Here is a 13,297-nt window from a genome sequence, read left to right as displayed (position 1 = left end):
CAGGTAAGTGAGGATATCCTTCATAGCACAGGTAAGTGAGGATATTCTTCCCAGGCTAAGTAAGTTACGATACCCTCCCACCACACAGATAAGTTAGAATAAGTTAGGACATCAATCCTATCTCGGGTAAGTCGGGATATCAATCCTAGCACAGTAAGTTTGGTCAACTTTAGTAGCAAAGATTACCTGACGTTTGAAATGGAGAATATTTTTCATATGGTATTAAGAATTAAGCAGTAAAACCACTTCATATGGTCATAATCAAATCTTCAATGTAAATTTCCATTGTCAGTTGGATGTTACCAAGACAAAGGACAATAAGATGACATTCATACATATATTGGCTGAAGCTGTGTACTCCCAATTTCCCGATGCCCTATCAGTAGGGGAGGACCTTACAACAGTCCCACTGGCAAGCAAAGGTAAAAAATTGATACAATGTATACATTACCGTAATCAAAGTAGCGAAAGAGGTAAATTAATATAATTCCACTGGTCAGCAAAGATTCCATTAACAGCATTGTTTGGGCAGTATCGTGTATAGGGAACAACCAACCAATTGAAAAAATATATTTTTGAAACAGCCCCTGTGTATAGAACGTTGAGCCAAGGATAAAATGTCTGGCAGCCACTGATTGGCCAGTATGTTATGAAGTGAGAAAATAGATATGTAGCCTGATAGGTAACTATCAATAAGAAATGTTGATATAAATTTCTTAAGTCCGATTGGTTTTTTTCCCAAAAGTTCACGTAATAATAGTAAACAGGTAAACATTTAAGATTTTTGAGAATTTTTACTGCGAAATTCACCTATTTTCAAAATGGCTGCCCTGGAGAAAATTTGAGCTGAAGGACCCAACTTTTTTTTTTGATTAGGTGTTATATCAGACCCTAAACTTTTGTTATAAACCATAATCGTCATATTCAATTCAAGAATTTGAATGAAATAATCCAAAACGTTAACACTAAGGTCTATGGGAAAACAATTGGTTGGTTGATCTCTACATATAGCTACCGCATATGACATTTTGTGCCATCTAGCGTCCCTGGAAACCAGATGATGGGACCGACTAGCACATTTTCGGACAGGATTCTCATCTTGGAGGTATTGTAGCAGAATTTAGAGAGAAATTGAGATTCAGGGGGGATTGATGATGAAAATATGACACATGTAGTGTTACAAGGAGGACCATAGACCGGACAGATACGGACATGCATTCTATATTTCAATTGTAGCGGTATATATCGTGGCTCGGGGTATGGTGGTATGCTGGTTGTACTGCTGTCACTACCCCGGTTCAATGTGTGGGTGTGTGTCTGGTTGTTCTGTTGTCACTACCCCGATTCGGTATTCAATGATATGTTTGGTTGTTCTGTTGTCACTACCCCAGTTCAGTGTTTGGTGATATATCTGGTTATTTTTTGTTGTCACTTGCCCGGTTCCGTGTTCTGTGTCTGTGTTTCGACTCTTTTATCTAAATAATGACTCCACTCCTAATTTTTTTTCTCGTTCGGCCTTTTTTTCTTCATTTTTTACAAAAAGACCAGAAATTAGGGGGTGGAGGAGATAACATTGAGTTATCTCCCCCTGATCTTTATTCTATATCTTATTTGTTTATATTTCTGAGTAGCACGATTTCTATACTTGGCTATTAACCAAAAGCCATCACTTTGAATTCAAAGCTTATCAAGATATTAAAATTTACATTTCAAAATTAACTCAATTTTAATGTGGTTTTCTCTTAAGAATTTCATATCCGGTACAATAGAAGAATCAACCTACCAGCCTAAGACTTGCAGTCAGGCACTGCATATTTTGATAGCATATCCTATGGTTCTATCCTGTTCCAGAAAAGTTATCTTTGAAAAATGTGAAAGATGCTATAGGGAACAACCAACCAATTGAAAAAATATATTTTTGAAACAGCCCCTGTGTATAGAACGTTGAGCCAAGGATAAAATGTCTGGCAGCCACTGATTGGCCAGTATGTTATGAAGTGAGAAAATAGATATGTAGCCTGATAGGTAACTATCAATAAGAAATGTTGATATAAATTTCTTAAGTCCGATTGGTTTTTTTCCCAAAAGTTCACGTAATAATAGTAAACAGGTAAACATTTAAGATTTTTGAGAATTTTTACTGCGAAATTCACCTATTTTCAAAATGGCTGCCCTGGAGAAAATTTGAGCTGAAGGACCCAACTTTTTTTTTTGATTAGGTGTTATATCAGACCCTAAACTTTTGTTATAAACCATAATCGTCATATTCAATTCAAGAATTTGAATGAAATAATCCAAAACGTTAACACTAAGGTCTATGGGAAAACAATTGGTTGGTTGATCTCTATAGGGGCCGCAGTGGCCGAGTGGTTAAGGTGTACCGACACTTTATCACTAGCCCTCCACCTCTGGGTTGCGAGTTCGAAACCTATGTGGGGCAGTTGCCAGGTACTGACCGTAGGTCGGTGGTTTTTCCCCTGGTACTCCGGCTTTCCTCCACCTCCAAAACCTGGCACGTCCTTAAATGACCCTGGCTGTTGATAGGACGTTAAACAAAAACAAACCAAACAAACCAAAATCGTGTATTAAAAGTACACTTCCACTGGCCAACTCAACCCCTACCAAAAAGAGTAGGATACTTTTTATGCCTCTGCATTACTACTAAATACATAAACATCCCATTGGTAAAAGATATGATTTGCCATATATCCATTTTGCCAATAATATTATGTAGGCATGCTACAGGTACAACTTTAATAAGTGATTAACTTGTGTTTATATATCTACATGTATTGATTTGTCATTTCAGTGTCAAACATTATGTTGAATCAAGAATTACAAGACTTGAGAAAAGTCTTACAGGTAATTACAGTTTTACAGACAATATATATCATTGTATACATGTGATTGATAAATGTGTGATAGGAAGGAGTAATGAAAAATATCCTACCTATGTGGCCACGCTGGGGCTTGAACTAGCAAACTCTCGCTTTCTGAGCAGACAGCCTGCCACTTCCGCTAAATGAAAATTCTTTCATGCTGAACTGAACAATTTCGAATTGATGGTGTAAAGATATAATTTATATAATATTACCAGAACATCACTATTATAACAACAATATTTAAATATATTCCCAGTAATGTTAACGGTACATGTAATTTATGCTGTCTTCTCTCCTGTCTATACAGGATGTCTCCAACACATTAGAAAAGTTTGGATCACAGAAGACTAGCTTAGGGATCAACGATCGCTTCCAGGACGTCATGGGAGTATCCTTTTAAATCAAGTATAGGACACAAGTGTTAATGTGGATATACAGGGTTAGGGCCACTTAGACAATTAATGTGGATATACAGAGTTAGGGCCACTTAGACAATTAATGTGGATATACAGGGTTAGGACCACTTAGACAATTAATTTGTATACAGGGTTAGGACCACTTAGACAATTAATGAGGATGTACAAAGTTATAAGGCCCACCCACTCTTGACAATTAATTTGATATACATGGTTATATAGGACCACTTAGACAATTAATTTGATAAACATGTAAGACCACTTGGACAATTATTGTGGATATACAGGGTTAAGACCACTTAGACAAGTAATGTGGATATACAGGGTAAGTATATAAGGGTCATTATGGCAATTAATGAAGATATACAGTGTAAGGGCCATCTAGACAATTAATGGTGGTATACAGGATTAATACCATGGAGTTGGAAAATTAGTTCTAGGAGAAAAATAAATAAATAGTTAATAAATAAAAAAAGTAGAATAAAGGATAAAACAGAATAAAGAGTAAGATTATACACTAGTACCTTCGACAAAAGCATGCTTTATGTAATTGCTAATAAAGACACAACTAACAAAACATAGTTGTCCTTGACAAGGCAGCACTTTATATCACAAGCCTCAGACGAAATCCAAGGTCTGTTCCGTCTTCAGGCTAACACTATGGAGGAATTCCAGGCTATGGTTCAGTTTTTTGGGGAAGACTCTAAGAAATCAACCACGGAAATATTTGGAATCTTCTCCGAGTTTGTCACAAAGTTTGAAGTAGGTTTCAACTCAAAAAACTTTTATCTTGTAACATAGAATACATAACATAAGCTACATACATAATTTCAGTTTCTATTACTTACTAATGTTTCCAAGTCATTAAAATGCATTATTTTCCCTTGTACCTTTCTGTAGTCGTCCAATAGAAGCCAAATTGTGTTTTGATACCAGTAAATAATGCTTATTGAGTATTAGAGTCAATTCCAGACTAACATATTGAAAAATCAAGCTTGTTGAATTTTTTTTCAGGCCTGATTCATGAGTTTGTTTTGTTTTACTATTTCAGAGAGGACATCGTCATAATATGGTGTACAAACGGCGCTAGCATCAAGTGACTGATAATACTACAAAGGCAGCTTCATATTTAAATTATCCCCCCTTTTACTTGCTATAAGTGTAAATTACGTCCCTATTTACAATTGTGTGAATTATTTTTTGCTGACTAAATTCACCATACTTCAGTTGTTTTGATATCTGAATCTGTAATATTCACTATATAATCATGTATTTATTTGTGTAGCATATCAATCCATAAATCTTCCTGTGTTAATTATGGAATCTGTACAGTGCCTTCAGGATAATGAGTGTGTCTGACAATTATGAACGAAACTATCAACATTGTACAAAAACAATAATATAACTGTCATTGTACAGCTGTTTTTTGGCATAGCCGTATAATGTTCTTTTGGCCCGGATATGACGCGACAGGTGGCGTTACTGGTCAAGATGAAGTATGTGATTGGTCAATGTAGCGGTAAATGCAAAATGCAGATATGCAGTTAAAAACAAAACAAAGTTAAGATTAATTGCGAGCTGAATAAGTGGATGTATCTTTTCAAATGACACATTAATAAAATTTCATTCCTGATTCAAATTCAGTCTGTATCACCAAAAATGATTCAAACTGATATAATTTTGTTATCTGTGCTGAAACGCATTAGTTCATTAATTTATTTCACCAGTAGTTTTACATTATAACCACCAGCATTAAAACTATGCTGCTTATCTTTTTTAAAGATGATTTCTTGTTGTAATATTAATACCTAATTACCACTCAAATTATAATATTTGTGTTTAAAATTTCTCACTGAAAACATAATTATAAACATGGAAAATCTTGTTTTACAAAAAATTACAGCAAACATTTTAATTTTGATAATTACTAGCTAATGATTTAGTATCGGTTAAAGTTAGAACACAGAAAGAATATTGTAGTATATCTACATATAGCAGATACAATAAAGATACATTGTAGCATTGTTTTATTCTGAAATTGTATATCATTTAAAAGAAATGATTCCTGCCTTGTTCAATCACAGGGACTCACTCCATGATTGATATCACAATACAGTCCCATGAATCTCATACTTGCCAACTTTCCCGATTTAGTCGGGAATTTCCCGATTCCAGACTCCCTGCCCCGTCTCCCGATCGTATAGATAAAACATAGTGTATTCTCCCGATTTTGGAGAATATGTCTTGATAACCCCGTATGGAGCCCCTATTCATCTTGTTAGATTCACTTAGGCCTATGACAGGTAACGCTTGCTGGCTGGTGAAAGACATATGTGTGGGGCATTGGTCAGTTAACTGACCTGCTCACAGACCGTAACAAAATTCTGACACTTCACTGACTGCAAGGGTGACAATACCCCGATAAATAAACAATTAATTAAAACCAATTAAGCTGAGGACGCGTGGTGATGGTTTTGTAGCAGGTCAGTCATGGTTGATTAAACGCTTGTAAATGGCTTCGTATACTGCCTTTGATGTCAAGCGCATAAACGACCTCTACTTGACAGTATATCTCGGACAGAAAAAGTGAAAACAACACTGGCAATGTTATCAACAGAGTATCAAATTTGACAGATTACTTACTGAAATGTTAACTACATTTAAACATTGGCTGATCTTTAGATAATTAGCACAAGGAAATAAATTCACAATAACGACCATATAGACCGAAGGCCTGGTTGCCGGTAGGTAACGTTGTTTCAATCACCGTAGCATCAGCATACTTGGTGTTATTTTGGCAGAAACTTTCCCAATTCACATTTTGAAAGACAAAAACATGTCCACAAATACTCACTTTCTTAAACTAAATACTGTCATGTTAAAACTTTGAATTTAAATATCAGTCCCCACCTACAAAGTACTGAGTTGTAAGCCTATAGTGATTACAACTGCTGGTGCAGCCCTTTTTATTTTTATTTTTGTATTATTGTCTTTGTTGTAGTCTAATCCAAAGGAAACATTTGAAATTTCATTCAGAAATTATTATTTTGTACTCTAGATATTTATTGTGACATTTTAGGTATTTTCTTTTGAAGTTTACTGCTGGAGAGAAAGCTTCATAGAAAGTGATATCATTGTGATAATTTGCATTTAATTGACTGACATCTATCTTACAACATAATTTTCATAACATATCTAAGTAAATACTTTTATTTAGAGTGAACAGTGAGTTAAATCATTTCCATAAATAATTAAAAATGATGTAATTTTGCAGCTATTTTTTTGTACCTTGTTGCTTATATAATTATCTTTCCAAACTTGAATAAAAAAGATCATTGGCCAAGCTTGAAATAAGTTTTTTCCCCCTTTTTTTTAAGTGAGGGAAGGAAGCTTGAGTGTTCATGCAAGGAATTTATTTTCCAATAGCAAATTATCTCCCCTTAGTTTTTGTTTGCTAAATGTGTCGTGCGTGAAATGTGTTTTCCGGTCAAAAATGTCGCTCACACACTTTCTCCCCCATGAGAATTTTAAAAAGTTGGCAAGTATGCCCATGGACATTTTGCTCTGTCTTTTTTTATTGTATTGAATTTTCATACTCAAATCTTTTGTAAGTGTTGTGCTATGTATCCTAATGTAAAAAATGGACCTTATAATTACATGTATGAATTTTTGTATTTATGTAAAGTGAATTAATTGTTTTTGTATCAGTAAAATTGTTTTCGGGTTCCCACAATTGATTGCACTATGCTACGATACACTTTTCAGTGCAGCATAGCGTAGTGCAATCAACCGTGGGTATCCGACATTGATGCTGTAAAATGTAATGCATGTTATATAATATTTGACTATTGTAAGTGAAATTACAGTGGTATGTACATTGGATGTGAATGTAATGTATTAAATGCATGTAAATATGTACCTATTGTGGCGTATATCACGGGGACCTCCTGACACAACTTTCCAACATGGTAAATATTACATTATATACATATAATACACATACATGTATACGGATCCTGGGTTGGGTTTTTGTGTCTGTGATATATTGTACTATCTTTCAGATCAATCTGCATGTATCACTTTCAAGACTTTACAGTCATTACATTTCAAAGACCAATAAATATTTGAAATATTGGTTGTTGGTACTGTTGTATTTTCATTGCTTTCCAAGTATTAGTCATTTATAGACAATTACAAAGAAGAAAAGTTTCCCAGCTCAATCAACATTACACTCTTATCATTTATGATGCGGTGTCTCTTATTTGGTGATGCAAAATACTCCTTAACTTTAAATTCTGTAATTGTGTATCATTCCTCTGTCAAAGAGGGTGATGATGATCATGAGAACCAGCCAGAAAAGCATGACCGATCGCGAGATACTACCAGTTTTCTTCACGGCTCAAAAGGATTATGAACTGAAACGTTTTTATTAGCTCACCTGCCCTTATGCCATGGCACGGCGTCCCTTGTCAGTTCGTCTGTCAACATAATTTGCTTCAAATTGCTACTAGTCAAAAAGTCTTGAATAGATTTGAACCAAATTTGGTCATAAACATCCTTGGGGGGGGGGGGGAAGGGGAACAAATTTTACATAATGGTGAATGTGATCCCTTGGGGCCTGAGGGGCAGAGCCAAATAAGGGAAATAGAAGCAAAATCCTGTAAATTACTACTTCGGTTAAAAGCATAGTTTGAAGATTCATAAAAAAAGGTAGCAAAATGATTGCAATGTACATGTAACTTAAGATATTTTTGCCATGATCACTGAAATATCCAGGTGAGCGATGAAGGCCTTCTTGGCCTCTTGTTTGATCTGTAACGTTAAACAATGGACTAAATTTCATACCAAATTTTATGTCTGATTTGGCAGGGGCATCTCTGCTAGACGTATGGACGATGAGAAATCATAAAGCCACTCTGTTTTCACCGATAGAGGAATGATTAGCATAACACTAGAATGTGGTTTTCTCTTTTGCACTCGCAAGTCCTGGTTAGCATTTGTTGATTTCTGGAAAACTCGAAGGTTTCCCTCTCAAATTGATTGTTCTTTGATAGTATCCTGGGCAGTAGTTTGCATGGTCATTCCGAGAAACTGCTCCATTACTCCCAGAGGATTGACGAGTTTCATTACCCACTCGGTAGTTAGGATTTGGTGATTGTTGTTTGTGAAACATGTCCCCAGAGGAGAGTCGATGAGTTCCATTGCCCAATCGGTAACTAGGTTTTGGTGATTGTTGTTTATTCAGTAAAAACCTGTCCGTAGATATCCCTCAGACGAAAAATGACGAGTTCCATTGCCTACTAATGAGTTATTTGGTGAAACCTGTCCATTACCTCCAGATGATGATTGGCGAGTTCCATTACCCACTCGGTAACTTGGCTTTGGTAGCTTTGGTGATTTGTCGCCCTCTTTGATTTGCTTGGTTGCTTCCACAATAGAATTTGTGAATATATTGTCATTTATTTGAATAGAGGACAAAAAGTAACGCCACAAAGAACTAAATAAGCACTGATGAACGAACCAAAAAATCCAGATCCAACTTTTTCGTGTTTCAGATTTTCTTCCCTGAATTACAAACGCAGTAAGTTGGTGAATTGTAAGTTATTGGTAGAATGACCGGACGGTCATTCACAAGGAGACAGGTGCTTAAACCTGTAAATTTCAAACCTGACCACGTTCACCCTCTAAGCCTAGCTGACGAGATTAAACTTTAATGTTGTCGTTTTCAGTGTCGTGCGAAATCAGACGAATTTCGTGATTATTTTTAACTAGTGACCAACAGTAATCATTTAATTCCAGTGTCATTGTGAGACAACCAAAGTAAGTGTTATTGACCTTGTTATATCGCGCAGCTATCTATAATGGCATAGCTTAACACAAAGATATCGACTTGAAAAATTATTACAGTCCGGGAAAAGATGTTTTGGTACATGAGCATTTGATGCAGGTGTCGGACTAGCTCTGTCGAAAAGGAAGGGGCATATTTGAAGTAGGGTCATGCGCTACAAAATTAAGGGCTTTTTGATGTAGGGGTCACTCTACAATAGAGGAGTTTATTATGTATAGGATTTTTTGGTTTGTTTTTGTTTAACGTCCTATTAACAGCCAGGGTCATTTAAGGACGTACCAGGTTTTGGAGGTGGAGGAAAGCCGGAGTACCCGGAGAAAACCCACTGGCCTACGGCCAGTACCTGGCAACTGCCCCACGTAGATTTCGAACTCGCAACCCAGAGGTGGAGGGCTAGTGATAAAGTGTCGGTACACCTTAACCACTCGGCCACCGCGGCCCCCTTATGTATAGGAGGTAGCCTTCATAACTGCCAGACAATCCAGTGAGACGGTCATACTCTGCGACATATTTGATACTTTGTGACCCTATAGCAAGGAGAGACAGTCTGGGGGCTCTGTGTATTATGTGTTATCTTGACTTCGTGACCATACTTTAGTGTATGGTCTCACGCTAAAGTATGGTCTCACGACCCACAGAGCTAATTTGGGAGAACAAGATATTCAAGTTATTCTCCCAAATAATTTCAATTCTCTTGAATCTATCATTACTCCGCGCGCTAGGCGCGATCAAATCTTGATTGTTTGGCACCAGCCAGTCCACGTGTTCTATTAATGCCCTCGGTCATCTTTTTAGGTCACACATGAAAACTGAATGCCAAGCAGGACCTTGTGATAAGTAGCAAGGCGACAGTGGCGTTATAACAAGGTTTACTTATATAGGTCTCGACCATGATCCCGCGCGTAATCCTTGTGGTAGCGTTATGCTACGGTTGCTTTGCAGCACCATTGGAACCAGGAAGGTCCAATAGAGGAATGGTTAACGCATTCCAAGACATGGTTGGAGGCTGGATGGGTATGATGACCGGTTTAGCTAGTGGAATGGGTCAAACAATGGAAACAGGTGTCGGAACCATGATGAATATGTTTGGTAACGCGTCATGTTTTCCTTTCTTTTGTGTACCGTTTAAAGGTATAAATGACGAGTCGTAGAATTAGTACGAAACAGCTGTATGGTGTCCGTATCCATTCGGCATATAATGTAACTGTTGTTCGCTTGTGTGTCTTTTTTGGTCCTTTGAGATTGCTTGGTGTATGGTTATATCAATTATCCCTTTTCACATTTTTCAAATATGAAACATACTTTCAGAAAAAACCCAGATGAATTAATAACACCTATATCATTACCATAATTAATGCGGCAAATCGGTTGAGAATGATTTTTAATTTGGTTTTCCAGGTGATTTTTCGCCCTCCCATTGGAAGCCTCCGGATAGCAGTAAGTACGCAATTATTTTCGGGAGAGAAAATAACACAATATTGATATAAGATCTACGTTAGCTTGCTTTCCAATCATATTGAGTACATATTTACCATAATAAACTATTATATAAGACGGTGAACATTGAATTATACGTTTATACTATTTGAAGAATAGTGAAAATGAGTTATGAATTAATCATTCATATAATTATTCTCCATCGACCGAGGTTTATGTACGCGTACGATTTACTATTTTAGTCAGTAGGTTGAATGGTCCTCTAAACAGGCAACATTAGATTCTGTGTGGGGGTGGGGGGGACTACCACTTCACTCTTTTACGATGATTTTCAACCATCACAGATGATTAAAGGGAAAGAGTAGAACATATTTAATTTACAACTAGACTCTAGTCAAAGATCGGTAATTATAAGTGTGGGCATCAAGAGTCACTCCTCGATTTGTTGTTAATTGGCCCTTATTCACACACATGCTTTACTTTGTGAGTCCAGACACGAACTTGGCCAGTATTGTTGCCCTGAACACGGCCGTGAAGCCTTCTGCGACTGTGACAACCGTAGCCCCAACTACCACCACATTGAAGAGCAGTCACTGGATAGTCTTCGGCAAGAAGTAATCATTCCCGACATCGAAAAAATTATAATTCATGTTTCTTCATTGACTTCAATTAAACTGTTTTAATTGTTTTGAATTTTTTGTTGATTCTATTCTAATGTAGAACTACAGATTCGCCACAGATTCTGTCCTCAATAAATAAGATAAATAATATTGTCACAATAATTTTTTTTATTAAATGCACACATACATAAAATACAATTTGTATATATATCTAAAGGAAAATAAATCTGAATGTGACAAATAGTTTGATTAAAATCCATATATATAAGTACTGTACAACCTTACAAAACGTGAGTATGGAACAGGTATTTCAAGAGTTCGAGTAAAGTTGTGTCTTCTATTATTATTTCAGTTTGTTTAAGATCGAAATTAAGTTATCACATTTAAAACTGGGTATTGATGTAATAAACTTAACATATTAGTCTTCAGATTCAGCCTTTTAATCAATTGTAAAAGCTAATCATCGTGAATGTCAAATTTTCATTCCGTTCCGTTTTCCATCTAGAGTTCAATCTTCATTTGACATTTGCGGTCATTGCATTTCTTGTCCTTTCTCGCCCTCTCTTTAGCATTGACCTTCACCTTGGCTCTGACCTTGGCCTCTAACCTGAGGCGTTCCTGTCGTTCCTCTCCTTGTTGTATGGCCAGCACCACCTCCAGCTTCCGTCCAGCGACTTTCATGTTTTCCAGTGTGATAAATTTGATGTTCCCAATGGTGGCGTTTGCCTCGTTGCCCTTGACAGGGGTCAAGGTTGGGACAGCCTTCGCCTTTTTTTGCGTTAATTGGTAAACCATCCTCGTAATTGACGTCAACAAATGTTTTGTCATCAAGTTTGACTCGCCATAGTTTAGGTGTAATCTTTGAACTTTCAGTACATGGAGGAGATCGGTCTGTCTTCTTCACCACACGAAATTGACTATAGAGGGCGCGCTTATCAACTGTATGTGTGACTGCTTTGATGGCCTTGTTTGATTTTGCCTCGGCTTCACAAGATAATTTACGTTTACGTGAAGCGCCATCGAGTGTCTCTTTTGCTTGTGATACAGTGTAGCTCTTTTGTAAAGTGAAAATATTAAGTATTCATTTAAATATCAAGTAGTGTTACCAAATTAGAAAGTAGAATAATCACTTATAGTCGGCATGTTACACTATTCTTAGCCATGCATTTATTCAAAAGGCCAATAGACACTGAGCAGGCCATTCTATCGAAAAGAAGACGTTGCTTGAAGATGTTAGCAATGTCTTTACCTGTGATTGAGAACTTTTGTGCTGGTGGCGCGCGCCATTAAGATGCATGTTTGTCCATGTTTCCAGTCCATTGGGAGTGACATTGACATGATCGTTGTCGGAAGATAAAGTTCCGTGTCCCTGTGTTATGTTCCTGTCGTTCCGTCCGTCCGTATTATCTGTCCATGCTGTATTGCCGTAGTACCCTGCAGTTTCATCTCTCCAACTATCGGTGCCGTTTGTCCATCTAACGTTGACGTGGCAGATGGTACCCTTTACTGGTGTCGGGTACGATCTATTATAGCGTCCATTGACGCTGTTGACGTCATAAATAGTCGACGGACCAGTCTGGTTCCAGTAGTAATGATTGGTGTCAGCTGACGTTTGATTGTACATGTACCATCCTGACTCGCTGTTCTGGCAGTCGGCGACATTGGTCTTTCCTACACCGAAGTACCACGGATATGCCGTCCCTACTCCGGCAGCTAGGTCATGGTTCGGTGATTTCTGGTACCTTTGGCATATTTTGGTACTAACCCATCCGTGGGTGTTAGGGACGTGGTCATATCCATTATTCTCGTTGTACGTGGTTCCGATTGTCCGGATTTCGTTTCCTCCCTCAAAGGTTGTCCCTATGATATGCTGTATCATAATGTTGTCCGTCTATGTTAAAACGTCGCGTGACTGAGGAATCTGCTGGTCATAAGGGAAAACAACATCATGAAATGTCTTTACCAACCAAAACTGTCGTTGTAAAAAAATCGTGATAAGAACAAATCTTCTATTGGTGTCATTTTTGCAACTATAAATACTCAAAATAGTTCAATACAATAAAGAAAAAATCTTATTCTAGCTACCTCAAGAGA

The 13,297-nt window shown here is 37.1% G+C and overlaps 2 protein-coding genes across 4 annotated transcripts in view; both read left to right on the top strand.

The window, feature by feature from the left end:
- The window catches only part of LOC117333206 (delphilin-like), a 34,476-nt gene extending 28,959 nt beyond the window's left edge, over window positions 1-5,517 (top strand). For all 3 annotated transcript variants that reach the window (XM_033892382.1, XM_033892392.1, XM_033892399.1), the window contains 5 exons: window positions 293-422; window positions 2,810-2,862; window positions 3,190-3,270; window positions 3,899-4,060; window positions 4,350-5,517. In XM_033892382.1, the coding sequence (XP_033748273.1) occupies window positions 293-422; window positions 2,810-2,862; window positions 3,190-3,270; window positions 3,899-4,060; window positions 4,350-4,388 (465 nt within the window). In that variant the 3' untranslated portion in view covers window positions 4,389-5,517. The remainder of the gene's footprint in view (window positions 1-292; window positions 423-2,809; window positions 2,863-3,189; window positions 3,271-3,898; window positions 4,061-4,349) is intronic.
- Window positions 5,518-9,970: 4,453 nt separating this feature from the next.
- Window positions 9,971-11,271, top strand: LOC117333198. The gene is made up of 3 exons (XM_033892375.1): window positions 9,971-10,235; window positions 10,545-10,583; window positions 11,077-11,271. Exons 1-3 carry the CDS (start codon window positions 10,037-10,039, stop codon window positions 11,199-11,201), a joined length of 363 nt encoding a protein of 120 aa, XP_033748266.1. The 5' UTR covers window positions 9,971-10,036; the 3' UTR covers window positions 11,202-11,271.
- The last annotated feature ends 2,026 nt before the right edge of the window (window positions 11,272-13,297 follow it).

The sequence above is a fragment of the Pecten maximus genome, chromosome 1 (genome assembly GCF_902652985.1).
Source record: "Pecten maximus chromosome 1, xPecMax1.1, whole genome shotgun sequence".
NCBI classification, from domain to species: domain Eukaryota; kingdom Metazoa; phylum Mollusca; class Bivalvia; order Pectinida; family Pectinidae; genus Pecten; species Pecten maximus.
The sequence above is the reverse complement of the archived record's forward strand: the minus strand, read 5'-3'. Positions and strand labels throughout refer to the sequence as shown.

What these genes read in the sequence shown, in the direction of transcription:
- LOC117333198 (XM_033892375.1), top strand. Translation starts at nt 10,037, where the DNA reads ATGATCCCGCGCGTAATCCTTGTGGTAGCGTTATGCTACGGTTGCTTT. An exon ending in AACCATGATGAATATGTTTG is followed by an intron (nt 10,236 to 10,544) that starts GTAACGCGTCAT and finishes TTGGTTTTCCAG; the next exon opens with GTGATTTTTCGCCCTCCCAT. An exon ending in TTGGAAGCCTCCGGATAGCA is followed by an intron (nt 10,584 to 11,076) that starts GTAAGTACGCAA and finishes TTGTGAGTCCAG; the next exon opens with ACACGAACTTGGCCAGTATT.